At 38.3% G+C, this 21,436-nt stretch overlaps 1 protein-coding gene across 8 annotated transcripts in view; it reads right to left on the bottom strand.

The window, feature by feature from the left end:
* The window catches only part of LOC106881029 (solute carrier family 35 member E2A), a 54,335-nt gene that overhangs the window by 16,847 nt on the left and 16,052 nt on the right, over positions 1-21,436 (bottom strand). For all 8 annotated transcript variants that reach the window (XM_014931219.3, XM_089361221.1, XM_014931218.3 and 5 more), the window contains 3 exons: positions 13,939-14,226; positions 2,978-3,113; positions 1,873-2,121 (listed from right to left, as the gene is read on the bottom strand). In XM_014931219.3, coding sequence (XP_014786705.1) covers positions 1,873-2,121; positions 2,978-3,113; positions 13,939-14,203 — 650 coding nt within the window. In that variant the 5' untranslated portion in view covers positions 14,204-14,226. The remainder of the gene's footprint in view (positions 1-1,872; positions 2,122-2,977; positions 3,114-13,938; positions 14,227-21,436) is intronic.

Genomic DNA, 21,436 nt, shown 5'->3' with positions numbered 1-21,436 from the left:
GTCCGCTTTCCATGCGGGCATGGGTTGGACGATTTGACTGAGGACTGGTGAAACCGGATGGCAACACCAGGCTCCAATCTAAATTTGGCAGAGTTTCTACAGCTGGATGCCCTTCCTAACGCCAACCACTCAGAGAGTGTAGTGGGTGCTTTTACGTGTCACCCGCACGAAGGCCAGTCAGGCGGTACTGGCAACGGTCAATATATATATATATATATATATACACACACACACACACACATATATATATATATACAAATACATATAAAATAAAAGTAGATTATATATCAATAATAATATGTATATGTTCAATATAAAACCACTCAATATTGTGCATGTATGCATATACAGACATGTTCAGACATACATAAAATGATAAAAGTAGCTTATATGTCAGTGAGCACAGACACATACACTCAAACATATATACGCATATACAGATGAGTATGTGTATACAAAAGAAATGCATTACATGTCCCTGAATACATATATATGTATGTGTATATATATATATATATATATATACACACACACACACACAGGGCGAGTGCAAAAGTAGGTATACAGTTATGACAAAATAAAAAATGTACAATACTCATTTATTTTTATCAAATAAAATTAAAAGTTACGGTAAAAATATTAGGATTAATGGCAGTGAAAATATCAAAAATGAGGTCAACTAATTTAATGTGATAATAATTTTAATCAAGTATTATAACACTGATATGGTACTTACTGTATACCTACTTTTGCACCCTGCCCCACCGTGTTTATATATATATATATATATATATATATATAAAACTGAAAAGTTCATAGGCTGACTATCAAAAAATGGTGTGAAAGCTGTGAAATTTTGTATGCATTAATTTCAACTGTTCTTCTTAATAACTGCTTTGTTTCTCTCCAGGTAAAAATGGACATCTGACTGTTCAAAGAAGACTTCAAAAGTAAGTAGTAGCAACTTCTCTTGAAAATGGACAAAATTTCACATAATGGCATTATCAAGTCATGCAGAGAAAGGATTTAGCCCCCAAGGACATTCATGCTGAGATGCTTGCTACAATAGTGGAAAGAGAGCTTTGAAGATGGCCCAAGCAAGGTCTGGACGACGTCTTGCAGGTGTCACCAGTGAGAAAAACATAGATCATGTTTATCACATGGTGACGGATGATAGGTGAATGACTATAAATCAAATAGCCAATGCTATTAGCAGATCCTGTGAGAGAATTGAGAATATTCTGCATAATGACCTTATCACGACAAAGGTTTCTGTTTGGTGGGTGCTATGTCTTCTGACACCTGATGAAAAGCACACCATGAAATGAGGAGATAGTCTTTGATTATAATCTCTTAAAGGTTTAAATCTACATATAGAGTATAATAAAGATCTTAATCTGCTCAACAAAATACACTTATTTAGAATTAGTTAATAATTTCCTTCTCAAAAATAACTTCAAGAAAGTATATACTTTCACACTTTTGTTGCATACCCCGAAATGCCATTTAACACTCCCAAGGGTTACCAGAACCCCAGTTTGAGAACACCAGCTTTATAAATATTCAAATTATGTCTGTTGGAATCATTTCTCAAGAACTACAGAATATAGATTACTTTTATTGATGCCTATAAATGAAAGGTAAATATTTACAAGAAAAACTGAAAAACAGGTGCTTTTTCAAGCAAAAGTCCTTTGTGATAATTGTTCTGTATTGTCTTACAAACACTCCCTTGTCATATTCTCTTTTTCAGAAATGTATTGAATTAGAGATTGGCTCACTGGAAACCTGTAACCAACAATGTTCACAAATTTTGACACAGGACAAAAAAAAATTTTAATAATAGCATGGAGCAGAAAAGAAAGGACTTACCATTCTGTGATATTTGTGGCTAATGCTGCTACAAATCCTTTTATACTAAAACTTAGTTCATATGCCGAGCAAAGAGCAAGTCCTGCCATTATAGGAATTAATGAGAGAAATGTGTATAACCCAGTTCGTTCCCCAATTAAAGCCCAAGATATGAATACTGTGAATAAAGGAGCGGAACTTTTAATAGTCTCTGTGAATGATACTGCCACAAACTTTAGAGCAACAAGTCCAAGAACAACGGTTACAAATCTGAAAATAAACAAAGAGTAAAGAGCTGTTTAGGTTGGGTGGAAATTACTGTATAAGAAGCAATATTAGCAACACACAGACAGAGTCATATAGGAATATATTGCTGAACTCTAAAAATTGTCGAGGATAAATTAAATTCATTATGGTTACTGAATATGTTAGTGTCATTTAATTTCTGAATGGTTTTGCTGCCATTTGTTTATGTAGTTTGATTTCTTTATCCATCAGTTTCTACTAAGAGACGCAAGTAAAATTAATAATAGTGAAATGAAAATAAAACTTTTGAAACAGAAACGCCGCCATAATTTATGTGGAAACTATGAGCGTGCTCTCAAGGAAGATAATCAGAGATTGTAATACTTCATGTAAAGCAAATATAACAAACAATCCTGAATCCTTGTCCAGTTCGATCCCAAAATCTAATCAATTCATGCCAGCTACGAGGCCAAACATCCCTGAAAGTTTCATCCGAATCCATCCAGCGGTTCTTGAGATATCTTGTCCATGGACAAACAAATATGACTGAAAACAATACATCTGCTTCGCCAAGGTGGAGGTAACAACAATCCTTTCTAGAGGCCCAAGGCCTGAAATTTTGGGGGAGGGGGGCTAGTTGATAACATCGACCCCAGTGTGTAACTGGTACTGATTTCATCGACTACCCAAAAGGATGAAAAGCAAAGTTGACCTCGGCAGAATTTGAACTCAGAACAAAATACTGCCAAGCATTTTGTCCAGCACGCTAACAACTCTACCAGCTCACCACCTTATTATTATTATTATTATTATTATTATTAGTAGTAGTAGTAGTAAATAATAATTTTAGTAGTACATCATTATAATAATAATTTCTTACCTCATTATCCCAACAACTATCATGTTCCTCCAGAAATTGGGCGGTTTGCCTTCGCGCTGTATAGGGACATACATGCCGCAAGGGAGATAAATCTGTACAAACCCCAATACTGTTGTCATAACCATCTGCATGGCCCCTGAAAATGAATTTAAATGAACAAAAGAGTAACTGGAATTGAAACAGCTTTCATAAACTACACGATAACGATTGGAATTTTTTAAAATTAGTTTACACTCAATGGTTTACTCTCTCTTCATCCTGGAAAAGAAGATATTCACCAGAATCTGTAAGGACACTATTGCAACTCATACTTACATCTCAGAAACAATGAAAAATCAAATTCTTCTTTATATAAAAGGAAAATCGTTTTTAGTGCTAAACTTTCAACAGGTAAAATGAGGGGCATGCCACATATTCCATTTATTATAAAATTTCAGTGGTTCATTGTTCCATTATTAATCCTCATAAAAACACTACGTAACGGAATTTTAATTTTGTTTGTCTTTGGTCAGTAAGTGTTATTTTCTATTTGCTTCAATCTAGAAATCGAAGGAAAGGACTACTATTCCCTTCAAACTCTGCTTTAGTCACCTGCACATCAGTGTTTTGAAATTGACTTATTTTCCATAACATTTCAGACAGATTCAGCACCAAGTTGCAGAAGCTGAAATATCGTTATAGAATATACTCTGCTCAATACCACAGATTTGTTTGTCAGTTGCTTGATGTTCACCATTCAAGCATGACCCTTAGTAGCTGACAATATGTGCATCTCTGATCATGAGCAGGAGTAGTAGGGGAGCATCATAGCCATGTGTTAAGAGGGATTCTTTCGGGTTTGATTAAATGTAACAAAAGCGAAGTTGGAAGGAAATATTAGCCATTTTTCATACTTTCTAGGGGTAAGCAATCTGACTCAAAACACCTCTGGTTCTCCGATACAAACTTCCTGATTTGAAGTGATCTAAATTAGAACTTTCCATCAAAAATTCATATCTATTTATGTTCCAAACACCAGCTTAAAAATTCTAATTCTGGCCAATGACCAGCAATTTTGAAGGGAGGGAGTAGTTGACTGCATTGACCCCAGTATCTAACTGATATTTTATTTTATCAAACCACAAAAATAATGAAAAGAAAAGTTGACCTCAACAGTATTCAAACTCAGAACAGAAAGACCTGAATGAAATGCCCCTATGCACTTCGTCTGACACTAACAATTCTGCCAGCTCACCAGCTAACAATAACAAAATTATTTTAGTAAATTCATCATCACCATCACCATCACCATCATCATTAAACGTCAGTTTCCTATGCAGGCATGGGTTGGAGAGTTTAAGATCCAATGAACTGCAGGACAATGTCGAGCTCCACCGCCTTCTTTGGCATGGTTTTTATGGCTGGATGATGCCCTTTCTAACACCAACCACTTTACAGAGCATACTAGGTATTTTGTTTTTCATACTACCTGCACTAATGGGGGTCACCATGTAACTAGCAAAAAAAAAAAAAAAGAAAGAAAAAGAAAAAAAAGAAAAGCCCTTTCAACTGAGTGAGAGTGTATTTGAGAGGTGTGGAGTGGGGTGGCTTTATGCCAGGTGTTGAAGAAGAACAAGCAGAGATGTCTTGCTATAGAGGTGAAATGTCTGTTATCCCCACCATATTAAGAGGAAGGGCGGAGTTACTAATATAACATAAAATGTCCCACAACTTGGAAGAAATTTTAAAAAGGTGTGGTAAGACACAGCTTCTTATATTTCAATATCTTGATACAAGTATTCAAAAATAAAATTTTAAATACTGTTATAATGTGTGGTATTGTTTCACACACACACACACACACTCACTCATAACGTGTGTGTGTGTGTGTATGAAGTTTACTTCCCAACCACATGGTTTCAGGTTCAGTCTCATCTCATGACACCTTTGGCTAGTATCTTCTACTATAACCCCGACCCAACCCAACCCAACCAAAACCTTGTGAGAGGATTTGGTAGATGGAAACTGAAAGAAGTCCATTATATATATAGTTTAGGTAGGTAGGGTAAAATCCTAAGGTAAAATTCCTTACACTTCTAACATGTAAAACTCTGTACTTCCTATTAGCAGATGAAACATGTGTAATGGTGAATAAATAATACCAAAAAATTTTAAAAAGCACCAACTGAATATGGCCAATGCCAGAACCCATTGGCTGGGTTCCATGCTGGTGCCATGTAAAAAGCACTAGCCGAAAGTGATCGATGCTAAGCCCGCCTAACTGGCTCCTGTGCCGATAGCATATAAAAAGCACCCACTACATTCTCGCAGTGGTTGGTGTTAAGAAGGGCATCCAACTGTAGAAACTTTGCCAGATCAGATTGGAGTCTGGTGTAGCTGCTGGCTCTCCAGACTTCAGTAAAACTGTCCAATCCATGCCAGCATGGAAAACGGATGTTAAACAATGATGATGAGGTTTTGTTTTATATATATAATCATAATCGTTTAATATCTGCCTTCCATGCTGACATGGGTGATGTATATATATATATATATATATATATATATATATATACACTTTATTTAAAAGCAGCAGAAATATAACAAAAGATTGTTACTCTGAATTTCATGTTCCCATTCATCGGACAGTTTCACGTTCCGATGAACGGGAACGTGAAACTCGGAGTAACAGTCTTTTGTTATATTTCTGCTGCTTTTAAATAAAGTATATTACTCTACCTCTGGTATTTGAGTACTCTTTTTTCCACCTTGTTGCACATTTTGTGCTTACTCCGGTATATATATATATATATATATATATACACACACACACACACACACACACAAATATCATCATTATTTAATGTCTGTGTTCTATGCTAGCATGGGTGGGATGGTAGCACAAGAGCCAGCCAGGCCAAAGCCTGTACCAGACTTCCTGTACATGTATAGATGTGTCGTGTGTGTATGTGTACGAATGTATGTCTCTCCTTGCCTTGTCATCGCATGCTAGTTGTAAATGTGGGTCACTATCATACAAGCAATGCCATTCATTTCCAGTATTTTGCAAAAACAGGTCTGGCCATGGGGAAATACTACTTTGCTTGGAAACAGGTGAGGGTTGGTGACAGGAAGGGCATCCAGCTATCGTAAAATCTGTCTCAATAAGACTGATACATGTGAGCAAGGAAAAATGGAGGTTAAAACGATGACGAAGATAAAATATGTAGGTGTGAAGTCAACCGAGTTGTTAGCACATCAGATAAATGGAATTGTAGTATTCATTCCAGTTGTTTGCACATTTCAGTTCAAATTGTGCCAACGTTAGCTTAGCCTTTCCTCCTTTCAGTGTGTTAATCAAGTACCAGTCCAATACTAGGATCAATACTCACCCCCAACTCCTGTCGCCTCTCTGAAAGAAATCAGCTGTTTTCAGATCTGAAGAGAGATGGGTCTCAGCAGAATTTTTTTTTTTAAATGCCCATGACATGTCATATACCGCAACAATGCTTCTACAACCTCATCAAGAGTGAAGGCAATACATAAGTATATACAGTTGGGACCTGGCACAATCGGTTGCAGACCAGGAAAAATGCTTACGTTCTGAGTTCAAATTCTGCCAAGGTCGGCTTTACTTTTGATCCCTTCAGGGTTGATAAAATAAATACCGGCTGAGCACTGGGGTTGATGTAATCAACTTAACCCCTCTCCTGAAATTGCTGGCCTTGTGCAAATGTTAGAAACCAACATAGGGTGCATACACACACACACATGCATACACCATATAGGAGAGAAGAAGAATTTAACAATCTTTTATTTTCTTCATTTTACTTTTCCAAAGCATAGGCATGGCAGTGTGGTAAAAATCTTGCTTCCCAACCACATGGTTCTGGGTTCAGTCCCATTGCACAGCACCTTCAACAAGTGTTTTCTATAACCCTCAAGCCAACCAAAGCCTTATGAGTGGATCTGGTAGATGGAAACTGAAAGAAGCTCATTATGTGTGTGTGTGTGTGTGTGTTTGTGCATGTGTCTGTTTATCCCCCACCACTGCTTAACAAATGATGCTGGTGTTTATGACCCCATAACTTAGAGGATTGGCTTTAAAAATATATAGATAAAAAAAATCTTTTTTTTAAAACTGGGTTGATTTATTTGACTAAAATTCCCAAAAGTGGCGCCCCAGCATGGCCCCCAACCTCATCACTGAAGCAAATAAAAGATAAAATGTACTTTTAAATTCAGGCTGTACTTCAAAGAGATCTGGTTTCAGAAAGTGAAGAAACCTAATAACCTCTTACAACAACTATGGGGAAAAAAAAAAAACAAAAAAACCCCCCTACACATGACTGTCTCGAGCCCTAGACCTCATGGAGCCAGTTACCTGATTCCCATAGTGTGGAAGTGATGAAATCATCACAACATCTCTGCTGAATGGGACGACAGCCAGTCCCAAGTTCATTCATTTACAGCAAAGTGAAATGAAGTGCCTTCACTCCAAAACACAACACACAACAGTGATCTTGTGATAGTGTGTGAGCAACACCTGACTACTCAGTCACCAGCATTCACACAACAACAGTGAAGAGCCACAAATATGTCAGCTCAACTGGGTGGGTAATGATAAATACAGCTGACTTCAAAATAAAACCAGTCCTTATCTCTATCAACCATGGCAAGAAAGGCAAAGGCTCTGGCTTTGAGATTCTGCCCTTGGATACAAAAACGCCTGCTCTACGTTACAGTTAACTAATTTATTAAGACCTGATAACCATTTTCACCTACCTTTCATAGTAAACACTTCTCTAGAAACTAGGTTACGTCAACCATTATTATAAAGTGGGATGGGTTTCTGTTGGGAGAGTAAATTGTTTCTGGTCTGTTTTCGTTTTTCATTGTTTTTTTTTTTTTTAAGAGAGTTATATTTCCCCATCTCCTAATTGCTGAACTATCAAATGTAAATGAAACTTTATCTTCATCAAACAGGTGAGAAACAAATTTGTCAGACAGGTATATTTCTCAATAAACGATGTTTATTCTCAATAAACAGCACATACACATTACCTGCAATAAAGTTTGATCTGCTGACTATGCTATCCATGGTTCAGTACCTTAGTTTCATATCTGTTGTGTCTAACATAGGCACAGAGTCACAAATTTAACGAAAAAGGGGTCAGATGATTAACCCTTTTGACAGCAACTTGTCTAAGACCACTCTTTACTCTATGACACAAACCCCTTGTTTTAATTTATGTTTCAAACACCAGCTCAATAATGACAAATTTATTTTACTAAATTCATTATTTTTAAGAAAACAAGTGAAACAAAGAAGTATTACAATAGAGATCTGGTAACGAAAGGGTGAAACCTACTGCAGCACCTGACTGGTACTTTATTTTATTGACCCTGGAGGGGTGAAAAGCAAAGCTGATTTCGGCAGGATTTGAAATCGGCACGGTGTTTTGCCTGACCCTGACAATTTTGCCAATTCATGTAACAATGATGATGATTTGTAACACAATTCAGACACATACACACACACACACACACACAAGTGCATATGACAATGGTGGTGGTAGTAGTAGCAGCAATAACCATTTATACACATACTCAATACATACATATAACAGTAGTAGTAATAGTAGTAGTAGTAGCAACAGCAGCTGTGACCGTTTAAGTTGTTTCCATGTAACAAGCAACATGTGGTGCAAATATGGTGTATACATAAAATGTGCAATTGCACAGTGATCTCTCTTTTGTTTGGATAGGAAAGAGGAAAAGTTTTGATACTTTGATGGTTCCGAGTTCATTTTCAAAACAATGAAAAAAAACAAAATATTTTTATTGATTTCGACTTGACAGTCATCCAGACATGACTCTCAGTTTGAATGCAAAGTGATTTTGCACACCAACAAGAAAAAAAAAAAAAATTGCCTGAAAGAAAAAGAAGAAAAGTTTTCTTTAAGTGTCCACACCCTTTCTAAAATAACAACAGCTTTGTAAATAGATTTTAGAGCGTGAAAGAATGAGAACAAATGAGAGTGAGTGAGTGAGTTAGCTGATGTGTATGGTTTAGTGACTCATAAGGTGTATCTTAACCCTTTACCATTCAAATTATTCTGTCAAATATAAAGCTTATGCATTCACATGGGTTTGAATTAAGCATGCATTATCTCATAGCTTTGAGATTTCAATGATGCAATTGTTTGTGTTTGAACTCAGAGCGTAGGGACAGATGAGGTGCTGAAAGGCATTTTGTCCAATGCACTAACGATTATGCCATCTTGCTGCCTTAGTGTTTTAAAATAATAACCCAGACCAACCAAAGCCTTGTGAATGGATTTGGTAGATGGAAACTGAAAGAAGCCCGTCATGGAAGATGCACAGGTATAATAAACACCAGATATGTACAGAAAATAGACTCCATCAACTGCCAAGGGAGTAAGCTAGAAGTAGTAGATAGCTTCCGTTATCTAGGTGATCAAGTTAGTAGCAGAGGTAGATGCTGTGAGAATAAGATTAGGCTGGGCAAAATTCAGAGAGTTCCTACCTCTGCAGGCAACAAACGGCTTCCCCATCAGAGTGAAAGGCAGATTGCATGATGCCTGTGTGCAAACAGCTATGCTACATGGCAGTGAAACAAGGGCTGTGACAGACAAGGACATGCATAGGCTTGAAAGAAATGAAGCCAGTATGCTTCGCTGGATGTGCAATGTCTGTGTGCATGTTCGACAAAGTGTAAATGTCTTGAGAGAAAAGTTTGGCATAAAGAGCATGAACTGTGGTGTGCAAGAGAGACGACTGCACTGGTATGGTCACGTAATGTGTATGGATGAGGACAGCTGTGTGAAGTGCTGGTCTCTAACTGTGGAGAGAACCTGTTGTAGAAGTAGACCCAAGAAGACATGGGATGAGGTGGTGAAGCATGATCTTCAAACTTTGGGCCTCACAGAGGCAATGACTAGTGACCAAGACCTTCAGCGATATGCTGTGCTTGAGAAGACCTGTCAAGCCAGTGGCTAATGCTGGTGTCATGTAACTGGCACATAAAAAGCACCTTTTGAGCATTGGGTCTCACAGATGCAAAGTAGCTGATGCTGTTTCCATGTAACAAGCAACATGTGGTGCAAATATGGTGTATACATAAAATGTGCAATTGCACAGTGATCTCTCTTTTGTTTGGATAGGAAAGAGGAAAAGTTTTGATACTTTGATGGTTCCGAGTTCATTTTCAAAACATAGAAAAAAAACAAAATATTTTTATTGATTTCGACTTGACAGTCATCCAGACATGACTCTCAGTTTGAATGCAAAGTGATTTTGCACACCAACAAGAAAAAAAAAAAAAATTGCCTGAAAGAAAAAGAAGAAAAGTTTTCTTTAAGTGTCCACACCCTTTCTAAAATAACAACAGCTTTGTAAATAGATTTTAGAGCGTGAAAGAATGAGAACAAATGAGAGTGAGTGAGTGAGTTAGCTGATGTGTATGGTTTAGTGACTCATAAGGTATATCTTAACCCTTTACCATTCAAATTATTCTGTCAAATATAAAGCTTATGCATTCACATGGGTTTGAATTAAGCATGCATTATCTCATAGCTTTGAGATTTCAATGATGCAATTGTTTGTGTTTGAACTCAGAGCGTAGGGACAGATGAGGTGCTGAAAGGCATTTTGTCCAATGCACTAACGATTATGCCATCTTGCTGCCTTAGTGTTTTAAAATAATAACCCAGACCAACCAAAGCCTTGTGAATGGATTTGGTAGATGGAAACTGAAAGAAGCCCGTCATGGAAGATGCACAGGTATAATAAACACCAGATATGTACAGAAAATAGACTCCATCAACTGCCAAGGGAGTAAGCTAGAAGTAGTAGATAGCTTCCGTTATCTAGGTGATCAAGTTAGTAGCAGAGGTAGATGCTGTGAGAATAAGATTAGGCTGGGCAAAATTCAGAGAGTTCCTACCTCTGCAGGCAACAAACGGCTTCCCCATCAGAGTGAAAGGCAGATTGCATGATGCCTGTGTGCAAACAGCTATGCTACATGGCAGTGAAACAAGGGCTGTGACAGACAAGGACATGCATAGGCTTGAAAGAAATGAAGCCAGTATGCTTCGCTGGATGTGCAATGTCTGTGTGCATGTTCGACAAAGTGTAAATGTCTTGAGAGAAAAGTTTGGCATAAAGAGCATGAACTGTGGTGTGCAAGAGAGACGACTGCACTGGTATGGTCACGTAATGTGTATGGATGAGGACAGCTGTGTGAAGTGCTGGTCTCTAACTGTGGAGAGAACCTGTTGTAGAAGTAGACCCAAGAAGACATGGGATGAGGTGGTGAAGCATGATCTTCAAACTTTGGGCCTCACAGAGGCAATGACTAGTGACCAAGACCTTCAGCGATATGCTGTGCTTGAGAAGACCTGTCAAGCCAGTGGCTAATGCTGGTGTCATGTAACTGGCACATAAAAAGCACCTTTTGAGCATTGGGTCTCACAGATGCAAAGTAGCTGATGCTGGTGGCACATGAAAAGCTCCTTTCAAGTGTTGGGCCTCACAGAGGCAATGACCGAGACCTTTGGCATTATGTCGTGCTTGAGAAGAAGACCCATCAAGCCAAGTGGCAGATAGTGGTATCACACAAATGGCACCCATTACACTCTCGAAGTAGTTGGTGTTAGGAAAGGCATCCAGCCATAGAAACCATACCAAATCAGGGATGGAGTCTGGTTCAGCCTTCCAGCGTGCCAGCCCTGGTCAAACTATCCAACCCATGCGAGCATGGAGAATGGACATTAAGTGATGATGATGATGTTGAGCACGCAAGAGAGGCCAGATCTGGCTAGTGAGAACATAAAACAGGTAGAAAATTTGGGGATGGCTACAGCTGGTTTAAATGCTGAAGGATTCACAGACTTTGCTGTCACTAGTTTCCTGAGGTGTATAATTAAATATACAGACAGGCAGACAGGCGGGCAGGCAGGGCTGTGTGGTTTCAAGTTCAGCCCCATTGCATGCCACCTTAGGCAAGTGTCTTCTATTATAGCCCCAGGCTGATCAAAGCCTTGAGATTTGGTAGAAGGAAACTAGTAGGTAGAAGGAATATGTATGTGTGTGTGTGTGTGTGTGTGTGCGCGCGCACACAATCTTCTCTTGACATCACACGATGGTTGCAAATAAGGAGGCAGCACTGCCATGCAAACAATGGTGTTCACTGCCAGTCTTCCATGAAAAAAACCATGACTGACCATATTTTAATCTGCTGAATCTACGTTCACCTCTGGCAATCTTATTTCTTATATACATTTGCTCCAGAACCGTTTATTTCTAAGGTTTTGACATGCAGCTTGCCATTAAGATATGAAAAAAATTTACAGAACCAGATATTTGGCCTATGATTCTTCTCCTTGGAACACAGCAACTCTGAGTTAGAAACAAAAGTGCAGAGTTCTAGCCCGGCTTAGGAGGACATCCATCAGAGTCCCTGAAGATAGCTGGAGAATGAACCAGTCAAGACAGTGTTGAACAAAGATGATGAAGTGAATTTGAAAAACTCTAATTATTAATCCTGCATCATCATCATCACCATCATTTAACATTCATCTTCCATACTGGCAGGGGTTTGGATGGTTTGACAGGATCCAACGTGTCCAAGAACTGCATCCTGCTTCAAAGTCGGCTTTGGAATGGTTTCTATGGTAAGATGCATTTCCTAATGCTAACCACTTTACTGCATGGACTGGGTACCTTTCTCTTGCCACCAGCACTCTTGAGGTTGTCATGCAGCTTGCAAGACTACAAACCCCAAGGGGGAATTGGTTTAATGCTAGGGGATGAAGGGTCAAAAGTATGAGGTATGAAAGCAGGAGCAGAGCGAGTTCCTGTAGAAGAGCTGCATGGTTACTCACATTTAGTAGAGGCAAGAGGGGATGATCTGTAGGAGCTGTGAAGAAATGGATAGAAGATACGTCCAGCTGACCCTCAAGGAACAAAGTGCACAGAAGTGGGTAGTTGGGGGCTATTGCAAGATTGTAAAGGGAGCAGAAAATGAGGGGAAGGGGAGGTAGCCTACAACAGTATAAATGTTGGGTTGGGTTGAAGGGTAATGACTGAGGAGTCCAGAATTAGGGAGGAGAGATGTAGAAGAGAGTAGGTGGAGGGGAGAGCAAAAGAATAGTAGTGATACATTTGAAGGGAGGATGAGGAGGAGGGTAAAAGAAAGAGAGATGACAAGGAGGGGGGATTAGGCTGCAAGATTAGCCAGGAGAGATAAATGATGTGAGGAAATTTTGGTTCACTTGGTGGGAGTGGATCAATCTAATGTATGGGTGGAGGACACATAATACAGTTTCACAGAGGTAGACAGATCTTAAGAACTTCATAGCGCCACACATCTTAATCCTACATGTTTTGAGAGATTTGTTTTAATTACTTAATTCAAGCCACCATGTTTAAGATTCTTGTTGGAGCATCGCTTTTGGCAGTAATGAAATTGGGTAGCATAAGCATATTTTTTAAAGGGTTTCATACAAACGAAATTAACTATACCCACAAACATGGCTGTGTGGTTAAGAAACTTTCTTTGTAGTCATGTGGTTTTGGGTTCAGTGCAACTGCGTGGCACCATGGGCACGTGTCTTTTACTGTGGCTCTGGCCCAAACAATGCTTTGTAAGTAAATTTGGTAAACGAAAATTGTGTGGAAACCCATTACATTGATATATGTGTATGTATGTGTGTGATATCAGTGTTTGCCCTCCTACCTATGGATAACCAGAGTTGGTTTGTTTACATCCCCATAACAGTCGTTTGACAAAAGAGATTGATAGAATTGGTACCAGACTTAAAAAACAACATAAGTTCTGGGGTCAATTTGGTCAACTAAAACCCTTCAAGGCGGTGCCCCAGTCCAACCACAGTTAAATGATCGAAACAAGTAAATGATAAAAGGAAAACGGAAATAAAAAAAATTAATTTACTCACCTAACAAGGTGGGGTCGCCGCTTAACGTTGAGAGAATGTACTTGTTGAGAAACAAAGTGCAAAAACTGAAAAAATACCATAGTAAAAGGAAGATAAAGGCTCTTAAGTTCAGCAGTCCGACCTTTTCACAAGATTCCTCTCGGCTTAATGTTGAATTTGAGCGCGTCATTCGCACAGAGGGGAATTTTAAACTGTGGAATAGTTTAGGTGTCACAAAGGAATCCAATATCGAGTTGCTTGAGTGGCCATGGTCTCCAACTGGCATGTTAAGTCTCCAGAAAGAATATTCTACAATGGAAAGAAGAAAAAAAAGAAAGAGAGAATGTAACATTTATTGCAGAAAGGGACAGAATGAGGAAATGTTTAAAGCATGGCTGCAATCCAATGAACAAAACAAGTCAAAAACAGACACACGTGAGTATGGCAGTGCACGTGTGTGTGTGTACATATATTTATATACACACACACACACACACACACACACACAAGTACACAGGTATAAACATTGATTTTGTGGACACTGATCATTTGCATTACTTCACACTATTGTACAGGTATGTGTTTCATTTACTTACATTTCGTCCCTTCTTTTTTTCAGTTTAGCATTTTTTTCTTTTTTAATGTTTTTGTTTTATATACAATGAAAGCTATGTAAACCCAGTACAGCCAAATGCTTCAGAATGTTTTAGACAAAAAGGGCTTTAATTTAGGTCATTTCAAATCAGGAAGGTTGTATAATAGAATCAGAGGCAATCTTAGGCTGGTTGGTATCAAAAGAGAAACAATGAGGGTTACAACATTGGAGTCAGAAATAGGGTGGTTGAAGCACTTTAAGGACAAAAACAAAAGGAAAGCAAAGCACTAGACCTACATAAAGTAATAAGGACACTAGAGAAAGTGATCGACAAGCTGAGGCAAACATCATCACTTATTTATTACCCTGTGTAAAAGCCTGGTAAGCCTTGACAGATAAGGAAAGGGATATGGTAGTGGTGAGGGTGGTTGTGATCATGGAAAGGGTCGTGGTGGTTTTGTCCAATGACTATTCAACTGTCCAATCACCTGAATTACCTGCTCCTAAAGTAATGTGTAACTGACTGAGTATTCCACAGATATGTATAGCCTTAGTGTAGCTCTCAAGCAGAATCAGCATGGCATAAAGTATGTGAAAAAGCTGTACTTTGGATTTTTCTGATTTGGCGGGCGCCACTTCGTATACTTGTATATTTTGTCTTATAGAACAGAGAAAAATTCTTATATTCGAAGTTATTTCATGTTAAAAGTTGTCATATTCAGGTAATTTCAACCAATCACTGACGTCTATTGAGGTGAAAACAATTACTGCTGTGGAATGTAAACAACACGTTCTAGTGGTGTAATAGGATCTTTTCCCTTGAATAAAATTACTGCCGTTGTTTGTCAACAACAACTATCAGTGGTACTGTTATTTATCACATTGTTCGTGCATTTGTACTGGTTTTAGCTTTAGGGTTTTAGGGTTAGGGTTTTAGGGTTATGAGTATTTTTGCCAAACCCTAACCCTAACTCTAAAACTCTCTTGAGCAACCACAGAGCAGTTCCCAAACAGTTTCTGCAATGTTGGTCTTAGTAGTATTCACAGTGGATTGACAGAATTGTGAAAGTGTCCAATAAAATATTTAGCTGTGGTGTTTCACCTTCTGTACCTAAATGCCACTAAAGCCCAGATAGATTTTTACAGCTCATTGTAGATATTGGTTTCAAATCTGGGAACAAAGTCAGCAATTTTGGGGGAGGGATCAAGTTAATTACATCAACCCCAGTGTTCAAATGGTACATATTTTATTGACCCAGAAAGGATGAAAGGCAAAGTTGACATCAGCAGAATTTGAACTCAGAACGTAAAGATGGACGAAATGCCACTAAGCATTTTGTTTGGTCTGCTAACGATTCTGCAAACACGCTGCTTTAATAATAATAATAATAATAATAATAATAATAATCATCCTTCCTACTAAAGGCACAAGGCCTGAGGTTTTGGGGAGGGGAGTAGTTGATTACATTGACCCCAGTGTTTCACTGCTACTTAATTTACTGACCCCGAAAGGATGAAAGGCTAAGTCAACCTTGGTGGAATTTCAACTCAGAAGATAAAGATGGACGAAACACAACTAAGCATTTTGCCCAGCATGCTAACGATTCTGCCAGCTTGCTACCTTAATAATAATAATAATAATCCTTTCTACTAAAGGTACAAGGCCTGAAATTTGGGGGAAAGATTAAGTCAATTACATTGATCCCAGTGTATAACTGGTACTTATTTAATCGACCCTGAAAGGATGAAAGACAAAGTTGACTTCAGCGGCATTTGAACTCACAATGTAGCAGCAGATGAAATAATGCTAAGCATTTCGCCTGGCGTGCAAACGGTTCTGCCAGCTCACCGTCTTAATAATAATTCTTTCTATTGAAAGCACAAGGCCTGAAATTTTGGGGGGATGGGACTAGCTGATTATATTGACCCCAGTGTTTTACTGCTACTTAATTTATTGACCCCAAAAGAATAAAAGGCAAAGTCAACCTCGGAGGAATTTGAACTCAGAACATTGTGACAGGTGAAACACCGCTAAGCATTTTGTCCAGTGTGCTAATAATTCCGTCAGCTCACCACCTTAATAATAATAATAATAATAATAATAATAATAATAATAATAATAATAAATAGTTAAGAGAGAGACTGTCATCAAGAAATGTGACATTTAATCATTAACACAAAAAATTGTTAGAATGTCAATAAAGTTGACTGAATACGTTTGTGTTAACACAAAACAACATTTTAGCATTGATCTTGTAAACAAGTGCAAGAAGGAAAGAGGTTGTCAAAACATAAATAAAGTCAGCATTTTATAGCCAATATTGCATTACACCGATACCACCAGATGGTGTTGACAACATAAGAAGCAAGTTAAGACTTATTTAATATAAAGATTGGCAAAACGACTTGCTAATTTGAGAGAAAACAGGATTAAAAAAAATAAAAAGTAGTTGAACCATTAACAGCTGTAAGTAAAACCTTTTGGAAGGAAAATACATTTATACATAACAAAAGATTCATATGTATGAGAAAGAAACAATGGCATAAAACCAATAAGTGAGGTGTATAATCTTTGATGTGTGCACCATTTCTTCTTTGTCCTGCATTGTTATTCAAAGCAAGAAACATTTGACTTAACATTAATAAAAGAATGAATAAGTGAATACACACACACACACATACCAGCTTACCAGCTCTGGTCAAACCGTCCAACCCATGCCAGCTTGGACAACAGATGTTAACTGATGATACCTTTGGTGATTGTCTGCACTATAGTCCTGAACCAAGCAATGCCTTGTGAAAGAATTTGGAGGGGGAAACTGAAGGAAACCCATACACACACCAATATATGTGTGTGTGTAAACTATATGAATGAGGTTTCCTGCTTGTTGCCAGTTAAGCTAATTGGTGAGGATTTCCACAGTCCACGTTGACATTATGACCAGCCACTTTGCACTTTGGAATAAGACCTTTGGAATAAAAAAAAATCCCTTATTTAAAACAGGTAAAGGTCATTGATAAGAAGAGCATCCAGCCCTAAATGCTTCTATTAAATATTTCCCTGGGCCAACTTAATGTTGACAGTACCAAAAGTTTAATTTTATTTAATTAAAAACATTCCTGTAACGAAGGGAGTGCAATCATTAACTTTAATGATTTGTTCTACACAAAATACATAATACATGTTGTGGTGTCCTTAAGCAAGACATTTTATTTCACATTACTTCAGTCTACTCAACCAGTAAAAGCGAGTTGTACCTGTATTTCAAAGGGTCAGTATTCTGTGTCATGTTGAATATCCTTGAGAACTACATTAAGGGTACGTGTGTGTTCAGCCACTTGCATGTTAATTTCACAAGTCGGCAGATCCAGGGATCAGATCAACTGGAACCCTTGTCATCGTAACTGAGGGAGTGCCAGCTCCACACATAACTGGGCACAAGAATAGTCATGTGGTTAAGATGTTATTTGTGCAAATTGCATGACATCAAGTTTGATATCAGTGTGCAGCACCTTTGCCAAATATTTTCTTCCATAAATTTGGGTTTGTTAATATGCTGTGAATGAAATTTGGTAGATGCAAGTGTAAGGAAGCCCATCATGTGAAATTATAGGTGTGTGCATGTATGCTATTTATGCTTGTATGTATGTCTGCATTAGTGTGGCAAACAAGAAGTTCCTCGTGACATTCAAGTATTCAATCACCTTACTTTCACCATCAGCATTGTTTTAATGTCTATTTTCCCCATACTTGCGTGGGTCAGATGAGTGCATGTTAGTGCAAAGTTTTCTAATAACAGATTCCTTTCCTGTCACCAGCACCCACCCGTTTCCCAGTGATATAGTAATCTCCCAGTCTATCAAACAACAAACAGCCTGGACATGGTTATGTGGAGAAGTGGAAACAAATGACACTGAAACAAGCCTTTTGTTTACAAAGATTGTGCAACATGTCAAGAAACCCTGGATATGCTTTTGTAGTGGACTGCAAGCAGCTGACACTTAATGAAGCCATTGGTGACAACTGTCAAGTGAAACTCACATGGAGACAAGAAGGAAATACAAAATTCCTAACACACACACACCATTTATTTATTTTTTTTTTTTTTAGTTTCCAACAACCAAATCCACTTACAAGGCTTTAGGGGCTGTAATAGAAGAAATATGCCCAAAGTACTATGCAGTGAAATGGAACCCAAAACTACATGCTTGTGAAGTGACTTTTTAACCATACAGTCATGCCTGCCTGTATAGATTCAGAATGGCCCCAGTATTTGCAATGTATCATATAGCTGCAACCTTTTTTGTTTCAAAGATATAACTTAGATCAGTTTTGCCATAAATTATTTTCTTCATGAAGACAGACAGGCAAACAGACAGTAGGAGGGAATAAATCTCATATTAGAGATTTATGAATATGCAATGTCCAGATGCACACTTTCAATGCACTTTTGCTAGTTGGTTGTAACTTGGTATTCTAGGCTGTCTCGTTTTGAGCGCGTTATGGTTCAGGCTCTAAACACGGTTCCTAATTAGACATGGCAGGATGTTGCTTAGCAGAACATTTATCTACTACAAGGGCAGTCTTCTAATAATGAAATTCAAAGAGCTCTCCTTGGTTTATGTCCAAGACCATGTTATTATTTAACCTCAGAATAAATGGAGACCTATGATCAAATAAGAGGTATTGACAATTCTTTTTTTTTTTAGGAGAAGCAGTAACAATTGTCCGACGTTATTGTAATTTTAGCATATCATTTTCATACATCTAATAAGTTGACCTGCCAACACTTTAATTCTCGATTGAAGGAAACAACAGTAACAACACTCTGAACATACCCTACTAAAAACTGCTTGTTAGGGCCAACTAAAAATTGCTTGTCACAATTCCATCCTGGTAACCAACTACTTGACAGAAATGGGGATCAAAAGTGCCCCTTACACAAGTGAGATTGCCAAATAACCCGCAAGATAGGAAAGGTGCTGTTGAGTGCCACTGGTAACATGTAACCCAATACAATCTGTTGCACAGTTCAGCTGATGGCAACAAAAGCGACAACACCACCAAGCCAATAAGGTGAACAGGGTGGGTATTAAGCCTCCTGCAGGATGGAAAAGAGCACAAGAACTTAGAAGAGTGAACAGCCATCCAATTACGTGATATTTCTATATATCATCATCATCATTTAGCATCCGTTGTCCATGCTGGCATGGGTTGGATGGTTTGACCAGGGCTGGTAAGCTGAAAGGCTGCACTAGACTCCAGTCTGATTTGGCATGGTTTCTACAGCTGGATGCCATTCTTAACGCCAACCACTCTGAGAGTGTAATATATATGTTGTTGAATTACCAAATATAGAGTATATTTAATGCATTATAACTGAAAGACTGATTCAGAGCTATTCATTTCCAAACATCAGCTGGTAAACCAAGCCAGATTTTCTTCTGAAATATCAATTGTTTGAATATTTTTTGAAATATGAAATGAAAGTTTGAAAACAATGCACATCCTTATATTCTTCTGTTTAAAAATCTTTGTGAATAACACGTGTGATAACACATGCTTCAAGCTTACACTTTTCATTTCATTTCTGGTTCTCAAGAATTCTATTCTTAAAGTCTGAAGTATATTGCTCATAGAATTTATAGGAAAACCTTTGCACCAACCTTCTATCAACATTTCCAAAATGTTTGGCTACTCCTTCATGACTGAAAACAAATCATCAGGGAAGATAGTGTAAAAGGTGCAATATTGGCCACTAAAGCCCCAACATGACTGCAGTCCAATGACTGAAGCCCGTAAAAAGACCAAAAAATATAAATAAAGGACAAAAAAAAAAAAGGCTGACAAGAGGAAGAACAACCAGCTAGAGTACACTGCTTCACTCAATCTCATTCAACCTATTTCAGCATGGAAAAAGTGGACATCAAAATAATAACAACGACAATGGTGATGAAAGAACACATATTTTAGGAGGAAAAAAAAAAAAATGAAAAATGTGATTAAAAAAGCTTTCAAAACAATACTTATTAGAGTGACAACATGAAAAAAAAAAAACCCATGCGCTTCTTACATTGAATAGCACCACGCTGTGCACCTCTGAACATATTATAAACCAGTTTTGGATTATAATTTTCTGTTCAGTGACAGGAGGAAGCGTCGTGGCTATGACTATATGCAGGGTCTTTGATACTGATGAGGCGGTCTTAAGCTGAAGGACTGTCGTGGGGTTGTGGGTTGCTGTAGGTCACATTGTGTGTCATTGGTTGAGGTTGGGGGCCGTGATTTGCTGTGGGGTCACAGGGGTTGTGGGTTTTCACAATCAGAAGCAGTACCCTCTAATAGTATGGGGCTGCAGTAGGAAGCAGTGCATATCAAAATCAAGTTTTCCTCACACCAGAGACCTGGTTTGCATGCTTGTAAGAAAATGAATTCAGCTAAAAAGGGGGCCCAAGGAGCAGGTGGCATTAAACCATGCAATGAATTTAATCTGTTACCCAAGAACATGTACATTCTATTTCACAGGCCTTCATTAAGAATTCCCATCCACCCAACCTGACGATGACCTGACACTATGCTAAACAAAGCATTTGCTCCCCAAGTCCCAGCACTTAATGTCTTGACCATTTGGCCATTCCCCCCCCCCCATCAAGTAAGTCAAAGTTGAAAGTTCTTCAGTCTAACATTGGTATTTATTTGAAGTCAGTCAGAGAGAGAAAGAGGGACAGACAGGCAGAGAGAAAGAGGGACAGACAGACAGAGAGAAAGAGGGAGGCAGACAGACAGAGAGAAGGAGGGAGGCAGACAGACAGAGAGAAAGACAGAGACAGACAGGCAGAGAGAAAGAGGGACAGACAGGCAGAGAGAAAGAGGGAGGCAGACAGAGAGAAGGAGGGAGGCAGACAGACAGAGAGAAAGACAAA

The sequence above is a fragment of the Octopus bimaculoides genome, chromosome 12 (genome assembly GCF_046866305.1).
Source record: "Octopus bimaculoides isolate indiv1 chromosome 12, ASM4686630v1, whole genome shotgun sequence".
Taxonomy (NCBI): Eukaryota; Metazoa; Mollusca; class Cephalopoda; order Octopoda; family Octopodidae; genus Octopus; species Octopus bimaculoides.
The sequence above is the reverse complement of the archived record's forward strand: the minus strand, read 5'-3'. Positions and strand labels throughout refer to the sequence as shown.